We start from the raw sequence: 27,332 nt of genomic DNA on the forward strand, positions 1-27,332 counted from the left end.
AAAAAAATACCCACAGGAGAACACGCCGCGCACAAGCACACTTGAGTCATCCCTGAAAGTTTGAGCGTGCTGCAGCCCTCGTAGGAACACATTGACGCACACAGAGAGCTGGGGAATCTCTTCTCACTGTCACTGGTCAAATACCAAAAAACCCCCACACACACACACACTCACATGCCTCATCTGCCTCGCTCAGGGCCAGATTGGAGCTGCGTTTCCTGATTTGCTGATCTGTTGGCAACATGACACTGAAAGCCTGCTGAAACTGATATGCAGACACACGGAAACATTTCTTTAACACTTTATTTGTAAATTGTAAAAAAAAAAAAAGCAGAAGATGATTCATTGTTGATTCTTATATTACATGTTCACTCATTTGACACTTCATTTGCACACGCACACACACACACACACACACACACATATTTGAAGGTGTTGAGGCCGGTTTGGCAGTAATTGATGTGCAGTGCAGGTTGTGATTGGTATCTCTTTCCCACTCACGCATACACACAGTGGAGATGATGACAACCGGCAGCAACTTTTAGTCTGACTAGACTGGCAGCCGCCGTCGTCATCCCACCAGAAATAGGATGCGTTGTAATGTCGCTATTTGTATGTTTATTATTCTCTTTAGTAGCGTTTGGATTCGCCTAAAACCATCACCTTATAATAGCGAAGCGTTGTGTGATAATTGAGTTATTTTGGTATTCTTTGAGTGCACTCAATATTATTAAACAACTGTTTAAGATGCACTGAAGTGCAGCAAAGGCACATAGAAGACTGCAGATTATGGACCAATACTCTTTGCAGTATGTGTGCCGTTTCCTCTGATGTCTGAAACCTTTCAGTTGAGGGTTTGGAAAGTCTGCGTTATCTAGTAGACTCCGACTTAATCAACAAGTAAATGGAGTGCGGTTGTTGTTTTGTATTGAAATGTTCTGAGCAGAGGTTAGTTTTTTTTTTTTTTCCTGACAACCGCAGAACACTTAAACACAATGATATATGCATGAAGTTCTTGCATGTTCGATTGCATGTCGATTTCAGATTCACATCCTCATTCAAATGTGCCTGACTTAAAATGCAAACAGGTAAAACAGTGTAAAGTCTACATCGCAAGCCTGACGCGCTGCAACGATTAGTCAAAAGTTAATTGGAAAATATTTTTGATTTGAGCCATTTTTCAAACAAAACTGCTAAACATTTGCTCTTAACCTTGTGCGATAGTAAGCTGGATATCTTAGTGTTCTTGGCGATGGGTTGAAGATAAAAAGCAATTTGAAGATACCACCTCTGGCTTAAGGAAATTGTCACTGCGAATAATTGTGATGTGCGACATCTTTCATATCAAATAATTACTCAATTAATGAAGAAACTAACCTGCAGGTTCTTTTTGAGACAAATTATGTATTAATTCAGCACTAAAAAGCACATCTCATCTTCCTCTGAAACAAGGACAGCATGTAAGAAAAACTAATTAGGGGATCAAAAATTGGTTGCTCTCTGAATAGATGTTTGAGTGGGTTGAGCTTGACCTTGCATAGGAAACAATACGTACAATAGACATTCAGACTTATTATGGTCGTTACATTTTAACTATAGTTTTTGTGATTTATTAGTAAAAACCATTCCTATGTTCTTTTGTTCATAAATGGCTTCATGTAATAGTTTCTTTGGCAGGATTTGACTTTTTCAACATTTTACATGAAGCCAAAATCACTGGCTGATGATCAGACTTTTCTGACCTTAAAAACATTTGAAGAAAAACCCTGTAACTTTATACAGTAGTGAGTTTTTGTACTCGGCTGGCAGTAATGTTGGAGGAATAGCTCTAAAACATTTCTAAATGAAGACTGTGCCACCGTTCCACTGCATGTTTGTTACACTCCTTGTGATGTTGTGTCTTGTTCTGTTGGCGCCAATCGAAAGTCTGACTCTCTTTTTCTTTTTTCTTTCTTTTTAATAAATAACTCGGGCAGCAGAACCAAGTTCAACCAAGATTTGCAACTGCGACCTATTTTTGAAAGGTAAAGATGTGTGTGTACACTGGATTCTGCCCGTCAGCTTGTTGACCAGACGTGTTATAATTATCAATAATAATTATAGATAATTATCAATAATTATCTGGTGTGCCTGTTAAAAAAAAACAAGTTAAGTTGAGGCTTTCTTTCTCGCTCCTTTGGAACTGTAATAGTGTAGTGTTATTGAAAGGGGATAGTTGAGAGATTACCCCTCACTTTATTGACTGGAGGTGATTTCCTCAACGAAACATCATCCTGTGTCTTTGTTACAGTTGCGTTATTACTGTGGTGTTAGTCAACACGACCTCGAGAGAAATAGCCACTGCTTTCCTGCTTTACCTTTTTGTTAACAAGTTGTTTTAAGGCGCTCTCCAAACACCAATTCACCAGTGAGAAGCTGATTTCCTTTCTCTAAATAGAATCAGTGTCCGGTGATGGATCGTTTTAGTAGCTCCAAACATGCTTATTCACCAGTGACTGATTGTTTTTGTAGTTCATTTTCTGGCCTGTCAGTCATTTGGCAGACTCTGGCAGCTGGCTTGAAACACACAGACGCACACGCACACGCACACACACACACACAGACACAGACACACACACACACACACACACACACACACACACACACACACACACACACACACACACAATTCAGGCAGGAGAAATACGCACCTAGTTTGCATTTGACTTGGCAGACCCAGCGGAAATTGCTTTGTTGCTTTTAGTGTTTTTTTTTTCAATACTCTTGCTAAATGTCTTTTATGTTGCTTTATACTTTGGAATTTGCTTTTTGTGAAAAAAACAAACAAACAACAATTTAAATGTTTTTGGCAGTATCTTGGTAATGATGTGCTAATTTCCCCTCAAAAAATGTCAGAGGAGAGACCCAAACCGCGGTGATGCTGATCAACTTTTTTTGAAGAGACCATTTGGCTGTTTCCAGTCTGTCTGTTTAGCTGCTGACATTACAAAGCTAATAATTCGTACCACTTAACAACCTGTTGACACCAATCAGAATATTTAAAAGTTGTTTTCCTCATTCAACCACACATTTCCATTTGGTCTGTGTCATTATACTGTAGCTCTTACCAGGGCACCTTCTGTTGAGTCAAACAAACACTACAGTTTTATTTGCTAGTGAGGGAAAAACGTTTTTCGCTCCGCAAACCTTAGAATCAGAGGTTGAATTGCGGCTTCAATCCAGGAACATTGCTAGATGTGAGCAACATATTCTCGTCTTCTCGGTGAACTTACTGCAGATATGAAGGTCTTTAATGTTGCACTATTCATCAGATTTAATTAATCTGGCTTTTAATTTATGGTAATATCAGCTTCATTTGACGGTTTTCATTGATACTACAATACCATAGCTTTCATTCTACTTCATCACACGCAAGTATTTACATTCCAGTAACCTTCAAACCTTATTAACATATCTGTTAAGTCGTGAAATATTCCTCAAAGTAATCATGACGGTGTGTGTGTGTATCCTTGAAGACTTCATGTATGCGTAATGAAACCAGGTCTGACCTTTTAGACAAACACACACAGGCGCTATCAGTCGCACACTCTTGAGTGTCATGTTCAGCATCTCCCACACACACACACACACACACACACACACACACACACACACACACACACACACACACACACACACACACACACACACACACACACACACACACACACACACACACACACACACACACATTGTATAGTTTGTAATATGGTTCACTTTGTCCTTGAGTGACCGAGCAGATCCTTTTCTTCTTCCTCTATAGTTACACACACACACACACACACACACACACACACACACACACACACACACACACACACACACACACACACACACACACACACACACACACACACACACACACACACACACACACACACACTCTGATGGACACCAAACATGACCGGCTGTCTCTTTGACAAAACCTGTCAGCATCGCAAGGTCATGATGACGACATGCACTGTCATACATTTTTATTTTTTTTATTCCCCCCCGTTGCATTACACAAACCCACACATCCATACGCAGCCCAGCTCCCCTCAGTGAGTCTGGTTTAAGCCCTGTGTTAATAAATGCTGCGATTTCTGTCAGCAGAGCTTGTTTAGATTCAGGAAGATTAGGTTCCCAAAGCTTAGCCAAAAGAGATAATAGCTGTTTTCCAATGGACATATTTGTTTTCCTCAATATTTCACTTAATCTTCAGGTTTGTTTGAGTGGGTGGCGTTTCTCTTGCAACTCCAGGCGCATTCTAGCTGGTGTGTGTGTTTCGGCGGATTGTCTGTCAGCCGCTTCTGTCTCGCTGTCCGTTTGATGAGAACACAGCAACCCGCTTTGATCTTGTGGTAAATTGTTGGTTATACCAGTAATAATAATGGTGGCATGCGTTAATAGCATCCGGTGAGAATCCTTTGGCGCCTGGTACAGATCTACAGCTTTTTGATTATATTGAACACCCTGTCACTAAATCTGCCATTTATTGTTTACGGTAAATGCAAAAACAATATCATGTTTTATAGTGGAAATAATTGATTGATTGTCAGTTGATTCATTATAAAAATAAGTCGGCTGTTTTTTGTTTTTTATAAATGACCATTAAAGTCATTTAAAAAAAAGTTCCAGCTTCTAAAATATGAGGATTTGCTGCTTTTTCTTTTGGGTATTAGGAAATTGGGATTGACACTTTTTACTTTTAGCTAACACTTTAAGAACCAAACTATTTATCAGATAATCAGCCGATCACTTGAATCTTACATCCGAGAGAGACTTGGGATTATTGGTTAAATCTGTTTAAGTCAATGAACTTGAACTGTTTTTAAAGGATGTGAATGTGCTGAGGAAGGGAAGAATTAACCTCGGGAAATTAAGTGAACCACCCAAGGTTGCTCATCTAAAGTGGATCAATGTGCCTGGCAATATAAGCTGCTTCCAGTAATAAGATATGTATCCATATTTAATATATTTATCATACAGTATATTCTACTGATATAAGGAAAGTTGTTTTACTTTGCAAAATGCTTGTTGTGCAACTTGCTGAGTTTACATGGAGCAGCTGAGCATTTGGGAATGTGAGTCCACATCACAATGTTGCCAAAATGTGCAGTATTTGTCTTTATTTATGATCATTCTGTCCGTTACATGAAACAATGTTTCCTCAGCCCTCACTTGTCGTCACATAAAGTCTGGCCTCCACTCTTTACTGTCTCTCTTTCAGAGATACTCGTCTCCAGCCAGTTTCCAGCACTGGAGGATTTTTGTCTTGTTGTCTGCCATGTCTGCAGTAAGGTGGTCACTCCTCAGGGCATCCTCACACACTACGGTAAGACACGCGCACACACACACACACACACACACACACACACACACACACACACACACACACACACACACACACACACACACACACACACACACACACACACACACACATTTCGATCAATGTAGTGATTTGTATTCTTCTTTGTTGAGCATTTTAAAACATAACCTCCCTGCAAGTTTTCCTCACCAAAAACGCGACGCACAGTTATGCCCTCTAACACCCAGCAGGCTGATGAAAGCTGATAAACACTAAATAATTTATAGATGTTGCATTGTGCACATGCATTTTCATGTAACAAATAAGTACATGAACAAAGCTGTTTATCAACATCTCTGCTCTTCAAATAATGCTTTTCTGGGAAGATCAGGGGAATATTTGACAAACTGATGTGTCATCTCATGAATGGATATTAACATTCGTATGTTAAGGGCAGTAGTCGAATGCAACGCTTTTATACACGTGTGAAATACTGTATACGTTCACTGCTAATCTGCATATGTTTCTTGCACATATTGCCGTACCAGCATTTTCGAATTCCTAACTGTGGTTGCTATGGTGACTGTCTATCGTCATCTAGCAGTCTCAGTGATTTTGCTGGCATGTTGTTTAGCCACTCTCAGTTGTCGACTCATACATTCAAATGTCCAAAAAAGTGCTAAAATCTGTATTAAAATGTGCAAATGGATATTTCTGCACAGGAAGTCTGTGTAAAGTAGGCTGTATGGATTTTTCTTTAAGAGTATTTGTTGTTGGAACGGCAGCACTGTTGAACCCCAGCTCTCATTGGTCCTATAAACCTGTCCATCTACCTCTTGTTTGTTTTTGATTTTGGCTCCACTGAGCGGCAGCTCGCATCTGCCTGCGAGCTGCCGCTTCCTTCTGTTGGCGGCTCGTGCACCAGCCCGAGCTGCCTGTGTGAGCTGGGGGAGACGCATGGTCACACTTAATGAATGCGCGCGCGTGTGCGCCCACACACACACACACACACACACACACACACACACACACACACACACACACACACACACACACACACACACACACACACACACACACACACACACTCCTCCCCGTGAGGAGAGAGGCCAGTGGAGTTGCATGCACACACCCATTCTCACTTTCTGTTTCTCAGCAGAAAGAGGTCTGGTATTGTGAGACACACACACACACACACACACACACACACACACACACACACACACACACACACACACACACACACACACACACACTCACTCATAGACTCCTGGCAGCCGCTGTTGTTTTGTCCCTGCTCATGCCCCCTGCAGGCCCCCACTCCTCCTCTTGTTGGCAGAGTTTCTGCTTGCTGACACGCACACAGTTGGGTGACAACAGGTCTGAAACACACTCCTGCACACACACACACACACACACACACACACACACACACACACACACACACACACACACACACACACACACACACACACACACACACACACACACACACACACGGCCAGGAGTGGGAGTCTCCTGAGAGCTCCCCATAAAACAGACTGACCCTCGGGCCAGGAGATGATAACAATTAGGCACAGTAGTGGACCAGCAGGCCAAGTCTCATGCTGAGAACTTGAAAAGTGTTTTAAACATTTACCATAGATTTCATCACATACTTTTAGGTTTATAATCATCTAATTATATTACATTGGTCTAGATGTCACACTGTTCTGTTACTTCATTTGATTCATTTCCTGCATTCTTAGATTTGATGCCTTGCTAACAGCTATGCGTCATGACATGAAAAATGCTTCTCCTGACCTCTGCTGAGTGGATTGCCTCTAGGAACTCACCCTGTCAAGATATTCTTACGATGCTTCGTGCATTTCTTCCCATTGTTGCTGTTTCCCATCATATCACTGTGGTATCTTCACAAGTTGTTACCTTCTGGGGGATTCTGCTTTAAGCGTTGTGACCCTGAGTAGCAGTTTGTATTCAGCGCTGTAGTCTTGCTTTAGCTTTCATGTTTGACCTGTGCATCAAAACAGCACCGAGGCTCTACACGTATAGAAATGCACGCCTGCTTGCACACACATCCATATCCACACAGGAGGAGGCGAATGGGGGTAGGCTGCCTGCGGGAGGGGGGGTCAGTGGTTCCTCGTTCTACATGCCCAGTTCGCCGTCATTTGTGCTGCGTTTGAAGAAGAGAGTGATCACAACTTAATGCCTGAACCTGGACTGAATTCTGTTGTAACAGGTTAAGATATACCATATTTTATACATCAGAGACTTGCTCCATTTAGTGGATTTGTTTATTTAAATCTCCTTAGAGTAAGGCAAGCATGTATATTCTTAGCATAAGTGGCCCAGTGGGATATCAACTAAATCCCCCATGCTGGCAATGTTCGTACCAGACTCGCTCCAGTGAGCTTGTAAGGAAGAAATGTGCAAATAAATAGTTTTAATGCTTCCGAGTGAACTGCGAAGCTTATTAAGACCAGATCAGTATATTAAAGTGACATTTCTACCAACGAGGAAGTTTGATTTCCTTCCAGAAATCTTTAAAAATAAATGGAACTTGAAATTTGTGTTAGCTTTTTCAAACAGTGTTTTTTTTCTTGTGCACTTCTGGGCACCTGAACACCATCAGAAACCGTAGAATGCAGGAGTCACACATGTGTGTGTAAGTTATGCTTTTGAAGCAGTGTGCTTAAATAAATCAGGCCTCCCCACTATGTTCAGATTGTTCAGTGTATTCCTTCCAGTTCTCGTCTTCTATCTGTCTGTGCTTGCCGCCGTCCTGCTTGTGGCCTAGCTGCGAGTGAGCAAGTCGAGAGAACGATGACGGGGTCATGTCGTTGCTGTTGTTGGTGGGAGCGTCTGTCTCTCTTTACTCGCCTTTCAACGTCTCTCTGTGGTGGTGGATTAATTGAAGTCTGAGGCAGATCAAAAGCATTCAGTTTATTCCTTCCAGTTTCATTTCACTCCAAACTTAACAAGTGTTTGGGCTGCTCAGTGCTTCTGTATTCGAGTTTGTTGTCGTTGTTGTAAAAGTGTGTGTGTGTCTGTGATGTAAGTTGTTCATTGGAAAGTTTTACCCTTCACCACAGAACTTCTGTTCTAGTTTCTAGTTTCGTTTAGCGGGGGCGATGCTCACCCTACTGCTGTGTTATTGTTGTTGTGGCTTGGCTGTATGCAAACCATTAGCCGAAGTGTGGGCCAATTAATATGCCAGCTTGTACTGTACATCCCAGGTCGTTTCTTTACTTTAAATTTGTTTTGATTTGCAAATTTCATGGCATCAAAATAGTTTTTACTTCATGTCGGGACTTTTTATATTGATACAGAAGAAGAAACATAAACAGGTCATAGCCAAAAGCTCCCTTAGTGGGCTAATGACCGAGAACAAGAGGGACCCGGTTCATGTGGATCCACATAAAATCCCATACAAACATAAAATAAGTAAAGAGTCTTTACTTTACATTAACTGAAAATGCATGTTTTAACATGAATAGTACTCTCCCATAAGCCACAAAGTTCTTATTTCTGTTCAATACTTCTACAAGATAATCTAGCATTAATTTAGCTTTAATTCAGCAGCTCTCCACAGTGACGTGTTTCAAGGTACCGCACCATGCTTACAGTCGGACTTTTAGTTCTTCTCGGCACTAGCTTGTTCAGTTACCTCAGGGTTATAGGTTGAGATCAGAACCAGCATTTCTTTGACTCATTTCTTCATCACGGTGCAGTCCCTGTTTTTTGCTGCTGTTTTTCCTGGAAGACTTGCATACATTAACTATCACAACCTACAACTCTAAGATGAATAAGACATGACTGCATATTTTTCATTCCGTATTTTTGTTATCTTTTTCGTATAATTTATTGCTTACTGCCTATGACTGTGACATAATATTGAAGTTTATAAAGTTTATGTAAATGTCGGATTTTTGTTTGACAAAACATGATTGAATATGTCCAGTAAAAAAAACCCAATAAAATAAAATTTAATCTGTCCTTAAGGGACCCCTGTGAACCACTTCAATAGAGTAGTTTTGGTATAGAGATTTCCATTATGCATGCTACCGGAATGCCAATGCTTTTTATATACTCTTTATCCAGTACAATAATCTAGTTGCCCAACACTGACTGACAAGATATATTTTCTCATGTCAATCTCGCTCTCTCTCTCTCTCTCTTCCGCTCCTCTGTCAATGTAAACAAACCCAGCTGAGCTCTGAGAGCGATGCTTCTTCATCATCCTTTGGCTCCACCCACAGGATGAGTCAGAAGCCAATCAGCAGCCAGCTGGGCTCCTAGCATTGCCATAACAACAGGCAGGCGGGCGGGCGGTCAGGCAGGCAGGCAGGCAGAAGAGTGTAGTAGGGAGGCGCCCTTGTGGTCGAGTGGCTTGGTGACCTTCCCCGGGCATTGGTCCATGTATTGTAAATCAGTACGGTTCGCTCCCGACTGCCTCCTTATTTCCCTGGTTGATCTCTTTTACAAAACACAATATGTCTGAGGAAGGAAAAAAGTTGTTCATCATTCATTATGTCCTAATGTGCTGCCAAGAATTATGTTGTTTTTTTTGTTTGTAATTATAATGTTTTAATTTTTCTGTGATAAAACCATAATAATTAGTAAATAGCTTCTTTTTTTTTTTTTTTTTTTTTTTTTTGTGCATTTTTCATCTTGGAACATTCTCCAAAAATGATATTTTCCATTTTATAAAATAAAAATGAAGAAGAATCCAAATAAAACAAAGAAAGCCAAGTGTGCCATGAAACTTGGAGAATAACAGGCCGAGTTGGGACCTCAAGGCAGCGGGTGTATGTGGCTTGGCCAAATAACCACAAGCTATCTGATATCATATTCCTCAGATTTATTATTTACCTAATTTCTGGCTAAGAAAAGTGCAGAAATTGAAGAATAACCCTGGTACAGGTACTGTCTATTTCTATACTTCAACTTCATCGAACAGTACATTAGACTTGACTAAAATGCCGTGTGTCTAATGTGGAAAACTCTAAAATAATGTGTGATTTCATGTGAAATTTGGACTGTCGTCGCTGCATACCTTTGAATGTGACTCTGGACTTTGATCCCGCTACTCTGAATACAGCTGCCTCCCTGGATATCTGTTTTATTTACACACCTGCCCCACACACACACACACACACACACACACACACACACACACACACACACACACACACACACACACACACACACACACACACACACACACACACACACACACACACACACAGCCACTGTGAGAGCATAATTTGCACAAAGTAATCATACACATACAGTGTATGTATAAACTGCACACTTTGTTGTGCATACATACAGCTGTGCATATTGTTTATATCTGTGACATAAACACACATACACATGCAATACATGAGGTCTTCACATGCTATCATACCTGCACACACACCTGATCTGCATACACATCTATTTGTTAATTTCCACACACAGACTCATGTGGACACATTGTAGACACTCTCTCCCAGTTACCTGCAGCACACTGTTACACACACACACACACACACACACACACACACACACACACACACACACACATGGTCGATCAGTGTTTCGGCTCAAGGCTGTTAGTAACGGGTTGTATAGGATTGTGACACACATCCAGGTTCTATACACTCATACGCTGCTGCGTGTTCCTCACTTGTGACGTCACTGCCGTCTGCAAAGTAGATATGAAGCTACAGCTAAGAGGTGGTTCGCTTAGCTTTGCATAAAGGCAGAAGACAAGGAATGAAGCAGACAGCTGCTCTAATCTGAAGGGAACAAAATCCACAGACCAACTCTTTGTGCTACACGAATTGGCTGCTCGATTCGTAGCTCCATATTTACTGTGCGGACGCGAGAGAGTGGTGTCGAGCCCCGTGTCTGCCTCAAAGGCTTCGGGTTAGTGTAAGCCTGCCTGTACGTGAGAGAGTGTGTGAGAAGGTGAGTGTGGGTGTTTTAGGGGAGTTGTTTTTAGCTTGACCTCAGCTTGCAGGGGTCACGCTGTCGGTCATGTGCGCAGAGACTGAGATGACATGTTTGTGGACACTTTTCAATCCGTGATCGCCGCACAGGAGTCTATTTGCACATATGTGCAGATGTCTACGTGTGTAGATTTGCTTGCCAATGAATGTTCACATGTATTTTCATGTGCAACAATGTTGGGGATCGTTTTTCAGTGTGAATGAGAACGACAAACTAAAGCCCGCCCGTGCAAAAATAAGTATTTCATCGAAAAAAACAAATTTAGTAGTTTATAAATTACACCAGAGCTCCTCTCTTCAGGTGTATTACATCATTTTGCTGCTCTCTGCAGTTTTTGGTTTTTAACAACCGACAGGAAATTCAGTTAATCATAGGGCCAATCTCATCCAAAATTAACAGCTGTCTTTCACTAGCTTATCTGTCAGCTAAATGTGGTTGGTTATTTACCACAGGGGCAGCTTGCAGAACAGACGAGCCTGAGAGCTTTTTTGAAGCATGAACAGAATGCGACTTTAAACCTAATTTGTATACTCTATACAGTCTGCATAGTCATCAGCTATCCATAAAAACAGTTCTACTGTGCATGTTCGGTGTGGTTTTTCCTCCCCTACTTCACTTCCCAGTGTTTAGGATGTGTTTCACCCCTCTTGTTTTCACTCAGGGAGCTGGGGTATAGTTTCCCTGTGAGACAGACACACAGAGAGAGACAGTCCTGGACCACACCCCACCCCCGCCCTCCCACCCACCCTGCTCCCACAAAGACATGCATAGTAAAAACCGTAAGTGTGAGCTCCTCTCCTCCTCCACCCGCCTTGTGATTTTCTTTTTTTTTAAAACATTTTTCTTCCTCTACCCTCGGCGTCTCCTTCTGTGTCTCAGCATCTTCTTCACTTGTGTATTCTGATCAGATCTGGGTCAAACATTATTTCTAATTGTTGGCTCTTGTTCAAACTTCGCATAGTAACAGTTTGGTGGAGCTTATCGCACAAAAACACTTCAGATGGTGCGAGGCGTGTTGCTAATTAGAGAAAAGTACATTAAATTGATTTGTAAATACTTGGTTCTTTTTGTGGAGAGGTGGCACAGATTTGCTCTCTCCTGTGTTACAACACAGCCATCTGGCACCAGAGCAGGGGATACAAAAAAAAACAACCAAGTTGGTCTAGATAGCACACTACACGACATTCAGTACGAGACTCATGTATTCATTAATTTCAAATTGGATCAAAAGAAGTACCCAGAACCAAAAACACCCTACTAGCAGTGCATGATGTTGATGGTTGTGATTTTGTGTGTTTGTCATGCAGTCTGTTTGATCGTACGCATTTAAGTCTCCTTTCTCTGTTTTTGTCTTGACCTGTTTTAGAGAAGCGCCACAGCTCCCCGGTCCCCTCCCGGAGCCCCTTGGTTCCCATGAAACCCAAAGCACCTGCAGTGGCCCCCGCTGTGGCTCCCAGTTCTGGGGAAACGCTGGCATTCAGGGTCCCGAAAGATTATCCTCACTCCCGCTTCAGCAAGGCACCACTTGCTGTGTATCCGCCAAAGGGGGCACGGAACAAGACATGGTGGGTCGCATACCTTTTCTATTTAATATGATTACAGTGTTAGATCATCACCAGACCATTTTGAAAGCTGTCAGAGTACGATAAAATCCTGCACGCTGCTTTTGATGCTCCATTTTTGCACAATGTTTTAACGGCATCTTTTACTCTCCCTGCTTTTCCGCAGCGTGTCACTTCCAGTCGTAAGCCTGGAGAAGATGCCCTGCCTCAACCGGGGGGACTCGGCGTCGCATGTGCGCCTCACCTCTTCCTCTACCTCCCCTTCCCCACTCAAATCCTCGTCCCTCACCCTCCCGGCCGCCCAATGCTCCAGCGAAAAGCTCACGAACGGTCGCAGCACCAGCGGGCCGCCTGCACCGCGCTCCACTACGCCTCCATCCTCTCTGGACAGGCGGCCCAGCCCGGCGCGCTCCCCGCTGGACAGACGGACGCCGTCGACACCGTCTCCCTCCCCGCTGGATCGGAAATCCACCCTGTCGCCTTCGCGGTCCGTTGCTCTGCCGGCGTCGTCGTCATTATCACCGCTGGAGAAGAAGCACCAGAATGGGACGAAGACTCCCTCCAGGTCACACAAAAGACTCTCAGGTCAGTACTAAGAAATGATGTGACACACTGTCTTGCATTTCCGTGGTTTGCATCGGCTTTTAATCAACCCACAAGTCACAAAACAGACTACGAGTTTTAGGTTCTTCACATTCCTGTGCTGGAAGAGTTAAATATTTCTGCCTTCTCTCCTTAAATTCCTCTCCAGAAGCTTTACATAAGAATTCCTACATTAATGCATATATGCATACACCCTCACAAGCACTTATTTCTTATCTCAATATTCTTTGGAGGGCTTCCAGCCTGAATGTCTGGCTGCAGGCTGGACAGTGGTGGGGTGAGACTGTGAGTTTTGGAAAGGTTGAAACACCTTCTTATATTTAAATGGCTTTCTCTCTCTTGTTTTCTCAATCCTCACACTATTCTCTTGATATTTATCTTTTTTTTAATCGCTCTGTCTTTGTGCTTCTACCTCAGCTTTCTTTATTCTTTAAACTTCCAAACATTTGTCTTTTACGTTGTTGTTGATGCACACAAGTCAGCCTCGTGCTTTTCTCTCCGTAAGAGAGGTGAAAATGTGTTAAAAAGGTTTTTGATGGATACTTCAGGGTTTGTTTTTGTGTCACGTTTGTCTATTCAGTTTTTCTTCCTCGTTTCCTCTTCTCATCTCTCTCTTTTCCCCCCATTTGTGTCTTCACTGTGCTCGGAGCTTCTGATTTACACCCTCTAATTCACGAGCTCCCTCTGCCAAAAAGCTGCTTGTCTTCTTGAGAGATTTTCCTCACCTCCTGTGTCTCTACATTTTTCACCTCCTGTGTCATCCTCTCGCTCTCTATCTCCTGCCTCCATCTCCCCGTTTCTCTCTCACACACACACACACACACACACACACACACACACACACACACACACACACACACACACACACACACACACACACACACACACACACACACACACTCTGTCCTAATTTTTCCCTTTCACTCGCTCCTATGTCCTTTTTTTCTTCTTCTCTCTTCAGCTTTTTTGTCTCTCTGTGCATCATTGACTTGTTTCTAACTCATCCTCTTGTCCTTCTGCTTTCTGTCTGGTCTCTTCTCATGAGCATCTTCCCTCGCTCTGCGCTCCTGCTGCTGGTCTCTTTCTATTTCAACTTCCTTTTTTATAGTGTGTGCGAACCCAGCGTGTGAGGATGGGAGTTTGTTTCTGTCTAGGTGCGTGTTTGTTGCTCTTGCTGTATCCATCGGACCTGTTGTCTGACGCTGCAAGCACAGAAAGATTACAGGGATTAAAGGAAAGGCCAGCACAAGATTACAGGCCTCAGACAGCAACACTGTGGCGGAGAACCTGCTGACTGGAAGTTGTTGTTGACCGGCTGGTTTGTGTGGAGAAACAAGGGTCTGTGTTTGTGGGCAGTGCTTTTTCCAGTAGTGACAGGAAACTGACAAAAGTTTGGTTTTATTTTCATGACTTTAGTAAGATTTTACAGTGGAACCAGGATATAGAATTACTTGTGAGTACTATGAAACTCTCATTAAGTTTTAGTTCTTATTTTTGTATGTGTGAGCATTAGTCTGGTATAAGGGATAATAATTTGAATATTCAATGACGAGACAAAGCTGTATAGTGGATTCCATTGTCGCAAGCAACATGAATAGGAATACAGGTTTTGAGCAAGAGTCTGAAATAACTTTATTGTATACAAAAATCTGTGAGAGAGGAAAATAAAGTCGAAAGGCAAAGTCCCCACTGATCTTACACTTGTAAACAAAAGTTTTGGTACAGCTTTTTCCTGAGTCAATTTTTGCCTACAGCGTTTATCCCAATACACACAGTTAAATCCTGTGTTATATTCGCTCTTGGATGGCTCCTGATGACTGTAAATTCAATATTTCCAAGCCTTTTGATTTGGTCTTTACCGACTTCTGAGTGAATTATTGAGCTCTGTTTTGTTTTTTTAAGATTTTTGTTTTAGTATTTAGTGTTTATTAGACAGGAGCCGTGGAGAGAGACAGAAGATGTGGGGAAATAGAGCAGGGGAGTGAGATGCAGTTGCGAGGGCCATTTTGAAATTAAACTGGGGGCTCACTGTTGAGAGCATTTACGCCAGGGCTGAGCGGTGTGTATCGATTTAAATATCACACTATTTTGGACCAAATACCTCGATATTGATATTGCAACAGTATTGTAGGCTTGACTCTTGGTGCTTTTTCAAAATATTTTCACTGAGATTTTTAATAAATAATAATAATAATAATAAAAAATAATGATCAGTAATGTTGATACAAAAAGGGGGAAAAAAACAAATAATACAACAGCTTTATTGTAATGCAGCCTCTAAAATCATTAAAAAAAAAATAATAATAATACCATTACGGTATTTAATATCCAAGACAATATCTAGTCCCATTTCTCAATCATGATATGATTGATATATTGAGTTAAAACAGTGCCGAGTGGAACTGAAGATTTGAATCCCTCTTCTTACTTAGAGGGTTCGTCATAACCAGCAACACATTTCACATAAATTACTGCATACTTATTTCATCCATTGTAATTATGTAAATATTGAACGTGAAATCTTTAAAATATTTAGTGGAAAATGTTGTATTAACATTTAAGCATTCCTTGCTGCTTTTCATACTGGAGATGTTTCCATCGGAAATAATATTTTTACAGCAAGACTTTGGTGGCAAATTGACACAACTTAAAAGTTAAGGGTTGCTTTTCATCATCCAATGAATTCCATCCAGATTCTCTTTATTAAGAGAGGTATGTCTGGTTCAGACTCATATGCCACAGCACAGGATCTGCACAGTTTATGCGTTTGATACTGGAAAAAAAAACTGCTAAAAAAAACCCCACCAAATAGTGCTGTTACAGTAGCTTTGATTGAATGAATACATAAATGAGTGAACAGACAAGTATGAGTGAGATTATGAGGGAACTGCTGCCTCAAAAGAGGCAAATTAATTTGCAGTGCTCACACTCCCATCAAATGTGATTTGATACTTGAAGGAAGGAAGGAAGGAAGAAATTACCCAATGATGGTCTTTCAGTCTAATGTGTGTGTGTGTGTGTGTGTGTGTGTGTGTGTGTGTGTGTGTGTGTGTGTGTGTGTGTGTGTGTGTGTGTGTGTGTGTGTGTGTGTGTGTGTGTGTGTGTGTGTGTTGCGTGTTTTTTTTTGTGTGTGTTTTTTTTACAGGAAGAGTGTTTGATCCTAACAAGCACTGTGGAGTGCAGGACCCCGAAACTAAACAACCCTGCACGCGGTCTCTCACCTGCAAGGTAACACAAATAAACACTCACGCACACTCTTCACCTCTGTGTACTTTCCGTGGAGACAATAATAGTTTCTGACCCTTCTTCCTGCTCCCCGGCGAAGGCCGACTGACCAGAGAAGCGGCGTTGTTTTTTCGTGAAAGGGCGCACTAACATCAATATTAAGGGCCCCGAACCGCAACTATGATCCTATCTGCCTCTCTCGTATGTCTGAAACATTCACTTCCTCTGTTAATGCTGGATAGCAGCGCTGAAGCATCACAGGGGCTGCAGTTCCCTTGATGAGGTAATTATAGATGTTGGATGATGCTGCAACATCTTTTAGCAGTAATACTCTATTTTACTGCCCTTTAATTACCTCTGCCGAGCCTTACTAATCACTTCCAACTTCTTATTAAATAATTAAGGCTGCATCAGGCTACTGTGTTAATGGCTTTCTCTTTTTTTCTTTTCGGGTTTATTGCGGTTTTCAGGTAGTGGTTGGTCAAAATAATCATGTCTACATCTCCAACATCTCAAATATCTCTGGAAATGTAAACAGGGTATCTTGATAAGTTTAAAGCCATAATGCCAAAATATTAAAAGTATAAATCAGAGGTGAAGGTAGTAGTCGTGTCTGCTGTGGATACTCATGTCAGTGCCCGTATTTATCAGGCGTGTCATGGCAGAAAATCCCTCCTGCCTCATCAAAAATTTACAGAATGATCCCAATTTTGAGGACAAAAAGTTAAAACACTGTATCAACTTTATTTACCTCAGAAACAACTCCTTTTTTGGCCATTATTAAAGAGTGCCTCAGAGATGTTTTAACCGGTTAGGGTGTATAAGGAGATGACTCTCAGGCAGAAACAATGTGTGAGCAGAGATATTTTGGAAACTTTTGTTAAGAATGAGCTCGTTAAAGAATACTGTTTTGACAAAAACTAAAACTGGGTGATTTTTGGGACTGACTTTTGCAGCGGAGAACTCATGCTGCTGCTGCAGAAACCGATGTCCAACACATTTTTTTTTGACAATGTAGCTGTGCAGCAGCAATGCTTTCAGCAATAACAAATCGAGCTTTGATCACTCTTTTAGTGCCTCATAAAGTTATTTCCATGTGTCCTCAAAGAGAAAAGGCTGAAACTTATATTTAGAACACTGTTATGATCCTGTGGCTTCATGACAATTGGGAAAGTGGCATGAAGGATATGCTCTTAACTCATTTACAATATGTAAAAAATAATATTGATGAATCTTATTGATTCATTAACAATGTATCTGAAACTCTAGCAAAGCTCTAACACAGGTGAGATTTTTTCATATTGTTTCATAAGACTGAGCAGCATCACAGAGATGAAACATTCCAGCTGTAGAGGATATAAAGTAGAAGATGTCTCACTTATAATATTATTTCTGTGTGCAGTACGACACAATTCATGGAAGAAGCAGCTCTCTTATAGGTATGCTGAAACCGCAGAGTTGAATTTTACCTGGCCGAGTTAAATTACCTATTTCCAAGTCACTATTTTCTGCATTATTATGTTTACCATTATTCAAACTTTTAGAAAACTCCCAATGTGCCACCATGATTTCTACTTTGCTGATGTCATCAAACAGCGTTTGCATTTAAAAGAGTGTTAGTGCCCTTTCACGTTCTTATTCAGGGATAGTTAGGACCATGACACTATATGAACCCTCCAGGCTTTGTGTTTGCAGAGGCCCCGGCCCTCAATATTACCTTTTTCAATCAATACAGGAAGAGTTTTTCTCTCGCACATACCCGTTCAAATCAGTAATTCAGCAGCCACTCTAACACACTTTGTAAATAACTGTTGGAAAACTAAATGTTTGATTGCTGGTTACCCTCCAATGTGCCTGGAAGGGTACGCAAGCTTGCCAGGCACAGGTAGTATTTACCCATGTTCATGTGGTGTGACGTGGCCGACAGCGTTGTGCTGTGATTGTTGAAACTGTCATGGAACCACAGAGCCGTGTCACAAGCTCCTGTGAATGTAGCCTGTTGTGCTACATTCAATATTTTCATGAATAAGATCTCTTTAGATATAACCAAATATTTTTATTACACTTTATTAAATAAAAAGTTAAAGGCAATTTACCCAGGAGGAGACATATGTAAATTGCTTTTAACTTCTTTTTTTTTTTATTGCTTTCCCCCCCTGCTACAGACTCACTCGTTGACCCACCGCCGAGCCGTCCTCGGCCGAAGGAAACATTTCGACATCCTCCTGGCCGAACACAAGGGGCGGGCAAAGGAGAAGGAGGGATCGAAAGAAAAGGATGGAGCGCAGAGAGGGAAGGAAGGCTCCAACCAGAGTATCACCTCACAAGAGACCGCAAGTCCCAGCAAGTCTCACTGCCCCAACGGACGACCTCTGTCCACACTGAAGCTGCGGCTGGCCAATGCACACATACCTAGGTAGGACAGCTGACATACGTATGTAAACTGTAAACCTCTAGACAATTAACTTTTGCCTCTAAAATGAAAGTCATTTTTACATTTACAAACATTTTTAAACTCCTTTTTTAGTTTTCTGAGTAGTTTGTTCTTTTTCTTAATGGATGCCATTTTTCTCAAGTTTAATTTGTACTTTTAAGGAAAAGCAACACTTTTGCTTTGATACTTTGGTGAATGAGTCACTTTTACTTATCATTTTCCAGCAGTTTATCATTTTGCTTAAATACTTCACTAGTTTCACTTCTGAGTGACATCTTTGTCTCTTCATAATGTTTCCACCAGGGGATGCTGTAAACACAGACTGGTAGAAAGGAAAGGCAATAGTAAAAGTCTGACCTTGTGTTTTGATCAACTTATTTCCTGCTTCTATTTAGAGGATGATTCCCTGTTTGAAAAAGGAAGTAATTTGGGGTTGTGTCACTGCTGCAGTTTTACAATTACACTGATAGCAGGACTTTCCCTTTCTTTCTTTCTTTCTTTCTTTCTTTCTTTCTTTCTTTCTTTCTTTCTTTCTTTCTTTCTTTCTTTCTTTCTTTCTTTCTTTCTTTCTTTCTTTCTTCCTTTTCTTATTTGTTTGTTTGTTTGTTTCTTCTTTTCTTTCTTCTATCCTTCCTTCCATTCTCCTTTCTCTTCTTTTTAATCACTCTGATATTTTCCATTTTCTCTCCCATATCTTCCCTGTCTCCTCCTCCTTTTTCTCTCCTTTTAAATTTTGTCTTATCCCTTCTTTCATTCTCTGTGAGTGCACTCTTTTTTTTTTCCCATCTTTTCTCATTATTTTATTCACTTCCCTGTTTTTCTAATACATCCCCTCCAGGGTTCCAGGCAGTTCTTCCACTTCCACCTCCGGTCCTCTGCTCCCAGCAGCACCTCCTGCTGCAGCTCCTAACCCAGAGCCGTCTCCCCACGGCTGGGTGGCGACAGCGGGAGATGGCGGTCGACTTTCTAGTGATGAGGGAGACGCAGAGACTCCAGAGGACACGGACAGACCTGCCTTTCAGTACTCTAATCGTCACCCGCAGCCTGTAGGGGTAAATACTGGGAGGACTAATGCTGCACTAACAGACATTTTTTATGGTCCATAACTTCAGGACATTCAGTACCCATTCCCACTGGTTGTAGGCAACAGCTCCTACTTTTACTCTGCAGCGTCGGCTCCTTTATGCCATTTAAATGAATACATTTTTTTTTTTTACATTCAGCCTCAGGTGTAGCTCGTATCCAGTGTTTTCAGTGCAAACACAAGGTGAGGTTTGTGTGTAAGTTTGATTTAAGAATCAGTGCAGTTTGATGGTACACTTGAAATTAATAATTTGATGTTTTGGGGAGTGCATTTTATGCACTTTCTCGAGGAGAATTTTGATTCTTCACCATGTCTATATATTGAATATTGAGCTAGAGCAAGGAGAGAGTTAGTTTAGCAGAAAAACTGGAAACAGCAAGCCTGTCTGTCTGAAGTAAAAATCAAAATCTGCCCACCAGCATCTCTAAAGTTCACAAACCTACACAAATTATGTTGTTTAATGTAGAAATGACAAGTTGTGGTTTTACAGGGGGTTATGTGGTGTTTTTTTGACATTTCTCGGTGAAGTGCAGTAACTCTGTAAAGTTTTGTTGGTACAATGAGGTTGCCAGGCAACCATCTGAGTTGTACTCAGTATACACTGTATATTGTAAATCAAAAGTTGTAGCTGCCCACTTTATCAGGTGTGGATATGTAGGACAGGTATGCAGTTTTTTGAGCATTACTTATTGTCAATCATCTCTGTCTTAATTTGATATTTTTCTGTCCCCTCAGCATCTGTTCTTCATCTTTCTTTTGTCATTTGATTCCTCTTTCATTCCTATTTTGCACTGTCACTTGCTCTATTATCCTCCCATCCTCCCCTTTTTATTTCCTATCTCACCTCCCTCTGTTCCCACTCCTCGTGGACTCCTCCTTTTTCTCATCAACATATTACTCCATGCCTCTCTTTACCACCCTTCTACTTCCGTTCTACTCTGATCCACTCCCTCCTCTTTCTCCTTCCAGTTTTGTGTCTTCAGCAGCAGGCTCATGGGACGGGGCCACTATGTGTTTGACAGGCGATGGGACAGGATGAGGCTGGCGCTCCAGAGCATGGTGGAGAGACACCTCAACGCACAAATGTGGAGGCGAGTGCTCATGAACGTACACAGGAGTCGATTTTCTTTGATTAACGTCAATGGGCCCTATTGTCATACCATTGTAAAGCTGCTCCAAGTACAGATCCAACCGTATCTTCAATGTGGTGCAGCGAAAGGGGCTTTTTTTTTTTCCGTGCTTGCGAGATGGTTAAAACAGCACAACAAGGGGTCTGTTAATGCAGTGCAATTTTGGTGTTATATTTGAAGTGAAATTATACTTATGCTTCCACCACTTTAAACCAGGTCTAAGTGCAGCGCTGCCGACTGAGGTCTGTCTTCGTGGCTTCAGCAGGCAAAGCGCACATGAACAGACACAGACAGGTTTGGTGGATGTTTTACGTGTTTCATCCCACTTACATGACAAATTTAAACAATATTTTTTTTAAATGCAATCTTCCGATTCAATTAATCGTATCAAAAATTAAGCCGAGTCTCAGCTATTGAATTGGATGTGCATCAGGCAGTTGGCACCCATCATGACGCGGCACTCAATCTCGGCCTTAACTACGAAAGAATTGCAATTAAATTACACATAAAGAGGTAAAAATTCAAAAGCTTTTTCATCTACTCATCTGGTGTAATAATCTAGTCAGCTGTGCAGACCATGGAGTGTGACAATGCGTCACGAATGGTTCGGGGAATTTAAGCACACCCTCTTCTGTGATTTCATTGATAATTGGAAAATAAATTATTCCCACTCCAAACTCCCATTGAAAATCAACATCGGTGATATTTCAAGCACATTGCTCTAATAAAAGAATTGCATTGGGAGCTTTGAGTGTGTGTAGTTTACTTCTGTTAACTCCTCAACATCAATCCTGCACCAGATTTCAGTATATTGGATGAGTGTTCTTTGTTTACGGCATTGGCATTTAATTCATAACGTGAGAGGAAATGAAGTGCGAGGACGGGCTTTTTACTCGGGTGAAAGTGCAGTCAAACTAGAAGCCTAAACATTTTAAATTAAAGGGCAGCAGAGAGAACAACACAAATATGCAGGTCTGCATGCATGTAATGATTTCAGAATCATAAAAGTTGTGAAAAGAATATTTTTTTGAGTTTTTATCATATTGGTAAATTGATGAGGAGCAGCAGCTGTAAAACTCCTCCACTTATGTGAACACAGAAACCTGTTATTCAGTAAAATACAGTGTATAGATTGGTGGTTAAGGTTTGGTACAATCAATTTCCCAATGGAACAACTTCATCGGTACATTTCTCCTTTGAAAGATCCCATCCTTTGTGTTTCAGGAAGGTGCCTCTGGCTGCTGAGAGCCTCCTCTCCCTCTCCCCGTCCAGTGCCTCCTCCATCACTTCACAGCAGGCTCCTTCTCCCACCTCCGTCACCTCTCCTCTCCTCCCCTCCCCCTCCAACTCCCTCTCCTACACCGCCTCCTTTCCTCGGTCTGCGTCCACGGTGGGAGCGTTCAACATCAGAGACTCCCCGCAACCGCACGCCCAAGTTTTCACATGGGGAAAAGCCCGTAACGGCACGTATAAGGCCGGCCACCCGTCCAAAGACACACAGGACCCCGTAGTGGGACTTAAGAAGAGAAAAAACTCGTCCTACTCTTCCTCCTCCTTCTCGTCTTCTTCCTTGTTTCCGACGGTGGATAATCACAAGAGGAACGGCAGCAGTTTTCATCCGACGTTACAAGGCTCAGGGGGAACAGCTGGCTCCCCAGCCAGGAAAAAGGGACTCTGTCGTGGGGAAAGTGGGCTTTGGAGCGGCTCGGAGGACTGGCTATCTAGAGGTGATGGGTCTCAAAGCCACAGCTCGCAGAACAGGTGGGTCCAGGGCTGCTTGAAATCAAGACAGTTATCAAAAATGAATTGATGAAAATTTGTGGATGCTGCGATTTAGATGTTTGTAGTCAGGACTGAGAGGCAGGATTTCTTACAAATGTTTGTTATGCAATAAATTCAGATTATATTTAGGGGCCTAACAGGGAAACCTTTGATTGTAGCCATGGTTACAACGAATTGTCAAGCTCAGCACATTAGTGGCCTCTACTATGCATTATTAATAGCAGGTGTCCTCCTCTTCTGCTTCTCTCCAGCCGGGAACACGGCACCACCGGTATACCCCACTCACCCAGCAAGGAAGCCCCCGCAGCCCCCCATCAGCTTATGGCTCCCCCAACGGGACCCTTAGCTTATGGGGGAGGAGCAGAGGGGAGGAAGAGGAGAAGTCCCAGCTCTTACAGAGGGAAGGCCAGCAAGCTGAGCAGGCCAGGTGGGTTAGAGAGCCTCTTCGGGAAAGGAAACGACAGCGACGGTTTACTGGCTTCCAGACCCGAGTCCCCGAGACAGGTAGGAGTTACAAACAAGTTTATTATTCCTGAATTTATTTTTAAACCAATCTCCCAGTCAGGTCACAATCTGCACAGGCATTTCATGAAATAAACTACAAATATTGATATATGATCCACAGCAAACGCCCACTTACCAGCCTCTCTCTTAGCTTTTAATCATATCTAATGATTTTCATCGGCAGCTGAAGTTTAGTTTTTAATTTGATCACCCAAGTATGGAATTTAAGCAACCTAATAACAGGTGGTCTTTCAACAGAGACAGGTTACAATGATGAAAACGGAGAAAACTCTACCCCTAAAGAAGACTATGAGATGTGGTTGAGGGTGTGAAAAAAATAAAATAAGTGGATCTTGCCTGTTAGACCACTATTTTAATGGTCAAAAGTTCATGTTTATTCCAGTTATTCAAATGAATCATGAGGATCAATGTCAAGGACTATAAATTGCTGAAATTGGGAGAGACAACATTTTTACCCATGATTCTATAGGCGGTAACATCTCAACAACTATTTTATACATTGTCATGAAATTTGGGTCAGATGTTCTTGGTCCTAAGAGGATAAATGTAATTGCTCTGGTCAAAAACTTAAACTGTTCACTGTTCTGATTTATGACCAAATACTTGCAAATCTAATGGCATTCCCATCAGGATCGGTTGTACATCACGTTTAGCGCAAATTAGCAAATATTTGCATCATAACATGCCAATTTTAGGTGGAAATCGTGAGCATTATTCCTGCTAAACATCAGTATGCTGTCGTTTAAATGACTGGCAAGTTCTTAATTTGGTCATTCATCATTAGATGTCAAGATAACGCATAAATACAGAGCTTTAAAGTGTCAGATAAGTAAGCAAATTTCTGCTCATTGCTCAGCTTTATGTATCTGACATGAGAGTCTGTGTTCTCTGTCTACAGGCCAAGTTGCATCACTGACAGAAACCTGTTTCACGGACAGAATGTTGTGCAGCTGTGCAGGCCACCACCGTTTGTGACCTTTGACCTCACCACTCTTCCAATGACGGCACCAATCAGACTGCCTCATCTCGGCGATGTCACCCCTCTCTATCCGCGGTGGCTCTGAAGTCTCTGGCCACGAGTCGCCTGGCAGTCTCTCCCACTCCCCCGTCCCTCGTTATGGGTCGTTTTGTTGGGGAGCTGCTCTGCTCTGCTCTGCTCTGCGTCGCTGTGGCTGTCGTCTTTACAGAACAACATTTCAAAGTCCTCTGAAAAGGGAATTTGCCTCAAGTTTTCAAGGCATTGTTAATAAATAAAAAAAACACCACTGTAGATTTTTTTTTATTTTTTTTTTATTGGGGGCGGGGGCTAACGAGTTTATTTCCAGTCAGCTGACAAAGAAAGTTGTCAGTGATTGTTTTTGGGGAGTTTGATGGTTAAAGGACCTACTGACACGACTACTGTAGGACTCCGACTTCAGCTACGCCACCTCAATGCCCCCACCCACCCACCCCTCTCTGTCTTTCTCTCCATTTACATTTTTCCTCTCGCTCAAAGAGAAGAGGATAACAGTTCGTTTGGGTCTTATCCAGCGTTCTCCTCTCTTTGAGCCTCTTTCTTTGTTTCCTTGTGTACCAAACAACTTTGTCCATTTCCCTGTTTACTGCCTCCTCCACCCCCCGCCCCCATTTCCCCCCTGTCCATCCCAGCATGCCTGTGTTCAAAGTGCACTTATTGCCCTCTGTTCAACCTTTGCCTCCTTCTTCTTCGCTGACTCCAGAGCCGACTCCAGCAGTGCCGCACAAGGACGTGTTCACACAAGGGAAGAACAACCATCTGTGTTACCAACGACGCCACGTCAATGCATTGAATTCCAATATAGGAAGCAGTCTGATTTTATTTCAAGATCTTTTTTTTTTTTTTAATGTTCTTCGTACTGGTTTGAACGTTGCAAGAAACATAAACTCCTGAACTTGCATCCAAAATGAAATTGTGACTATAGTGTTGGATGGCTTTTTTTTTTTTTTTGTATAATAATTTATCACTCTTAAATGAAATATGTTGTCTATCTGACCATTGGGGTTTGAGCTACAGAGACTTTTTCAGCAAAAAATGATTTCTATGGCATTTTGAAGAAATGTTGAAAGTATTATTATAGTTTATATTGTTGACAATGTGTACATATCTGTTATTATTTTTGTATTTATTAATAATTGTCCCCTTTTACTGAACATGAGGTGAAAGAGTAGGTATTTTGCCCTCCTACCTTGGTCTGTGTTTAATAATAATGATGACATTGGCCTGGTTAATCAAAACTCTCATTGTTCATTAGCAAATCGATGCAAAATAATACTCATACAATGCCCAATATGAAAACTGGCCATGGCAGCTGTTTATGTCTTTTGTATCTACTTGCATCACCAGATAACAACAATTTGAGCTTGATTTGAAAATAATTAATCAATTCTGTTCCAATAACTAATGCTATTTGAGAACAATTATATGTAGTTTGACAAAAACAAATTCAACCCCATTTAACTTGTTGTCTCCCAGTTCCATACTTCATATTATGTATATACAGGATGTACATTACTGCACAAACCTTTTAGACTCTAAAAGTGAAGTATCAGGTCACGAGGTCACCAAGGTTCCTGTTGTCATCACAACCTTATCGCCTTTATATCTTCCCTGAGAAGTTACCAGTATTTCCTCTAACCATTATTTCTGGGTACCAGCGTTGTGTATCTGATGTTTGCTAAATGACAATGGTTGATTTTTGTGAAACCAGGCCCTGTTTGTATTTTCTATATCAAGGGCCCCACATTCCTGTTTGCCTGTGGTTTTACCCTTTTTTCATACTTCTTCCAATGTTCAAAACAATAGCTATATTTTTTAACTGTCTTTATCTTCCGAGGCCGATCGGTCTCAGTCTCAGTGCGATTACGCTGCGTTGTTGTGTTACGTCAAGTCAGAACTGGGTCAAAATGCGTTCACTTACTCCTCAGCTGCCCCCCACTCCACCCCTCGGGCCGTAGTTACCATATTTGTTTTCCGGTGGCGCCGCAGTCCATTGACACAGCCACACACACAGCATCAGGTGTACAAAACAAGTGATGATTAAACAAACGACACTTACATTTAAAGGCAAAATACATGACTAAGGCACCAGTGTTGTGCATCTATTTTCAATAGCAGCTCACTACAACAGCTTCTTGTCCTTATGTGATACAAACATAGTTAAATTGAAGTGAGGATGTCACATTATAGTTGATTTGGAAAATGTTACATTTATGAAATGCGGGCTGATTACTTGGTTAAAAGGAGACAAGCGGATGCCATAATGGATTGAAAAACAAAACCCCTTAAAGATGTCTGAACAATACCCTGTCCATTCACGTGGTGTTGCTGATAGAGCTTAAAGTAAATGTAATTTGCTTCCCAGCAGCGTCAAGGTCTAAACGACGCTCTCCACCTGCCGGCTGCTTCAGTGGAAACTAACTTCTAGGACTCTTTCTTTTTTTTTAAGTACTAACGAATGAATTGTACATAATCAGTTGTATTCGCGTTATGGTTTTTTTCTTTCCAAAGTGCTTCCTAAGGTGACACTTTATTCACCGGTGTGTGAGATCATCTGACAGCTTAGATCAGTTCAGTCACACCTGCTTGGTGGTCATTGTTTTACTGTAGATACACATGGTTTATCTGGGTACTCGCTAT

The 27,332-nt window shown here is 41.7% G+C and overlaps 1 protein-coding gene and 1 long non-coding RNA gene across 4 annotated transcripts in view; one reads left to right on the forward strand and one right to left on the reverse strand.

Moving 5' to 3' along the window:
- Nucleotides 1-26,633, forward strand: part of atxn7l1 (ataxin 7-like 1) — a 28,604-nt gene extending 1,971 nt beyond the window's left edge. Inside the window, exons 1-11 of one of the 2 annotated variants that reach the window (XM_069709237.1) lie at nucleotides 11,215-11,248; nucleotides 11,994-12,111; nucleotides 12,699-12,897; nucleotides 13,061-13,479; nucleotides 16,643-16,725; nucleotides 18,888-19,138; nucleotides 19,995-20,208; nucleotides 21,210-21,335; nucleotides 22,599-23,131; nucleotides 23,404-23,656; nucleotides 24,576-26,633. In XM_069709237.1, the coding sequence (XP_069565338.1) occupies nucleotides 12,096-12,111; nucleotides 12,699-12,897; nucleotides 13,061-13,479; nucleotides 16,643-16,725; nucleotides 18,888-19,138; nucleotides 19,995-20,208; nucleotides 21,210-21,335; nucleotides 22,599-23,131; nucleotides 23,404-23,656; nucleotides 24,576-24,593 (2,112 nt within the window). In that variant the 5' untranslated portion in view covers nucleotides 11,215-11,248; nucleotides 11,994-12,095 and the 3' untranslated portion in view covers nucleotides 24,594-26,633. Of the gene's footprint in view, nucleotides 1-5,251; nucleotides 5,357-11,214; nucleotides 11,249-11,993; nucleotides 12,112-12,698; nucleotides 12,898-13,060; nucleotides 13,480-16,642; nucleotides 16,726-18,887; nucleotides 19,139-19,994; nucleotides 20,209-21,209; nucleotides 21,336-22,598; nucleotides 23,132-23,403; nucleotides 23,657-24,575 lie in introns of those variants that run through there. The other variant, XM_069709236.1, reaches the window with a different exon arrangement.
- LOC138627121 (uncharacterized) overlaps nucleotides 1-27,332 on the reverse strand; it is a 137,456-nt gene that overhangs the window by 14,396 nt on the left and 95,728 nt on the right. The gene's annotated exons all lie outside the window — the stretch shown is intronic.

This window comes from Brachyistius frenatus, unplaced genomic scaffold (genome assembly GCF_029030835.1).
Source record: "Brachyistius frenatus isolate BFR_SWC_R1_liver_20210118 unplaced genomic scaffold, ASM2903083v1 Contig_81, whole genome shotgun sequence".
Classification (NCBI taxonomy): Eukaryota; Metazoa; Chordata; class Actinopteri; family Embiotocidae; genus Brachyistius; species Brachyistius frenatus.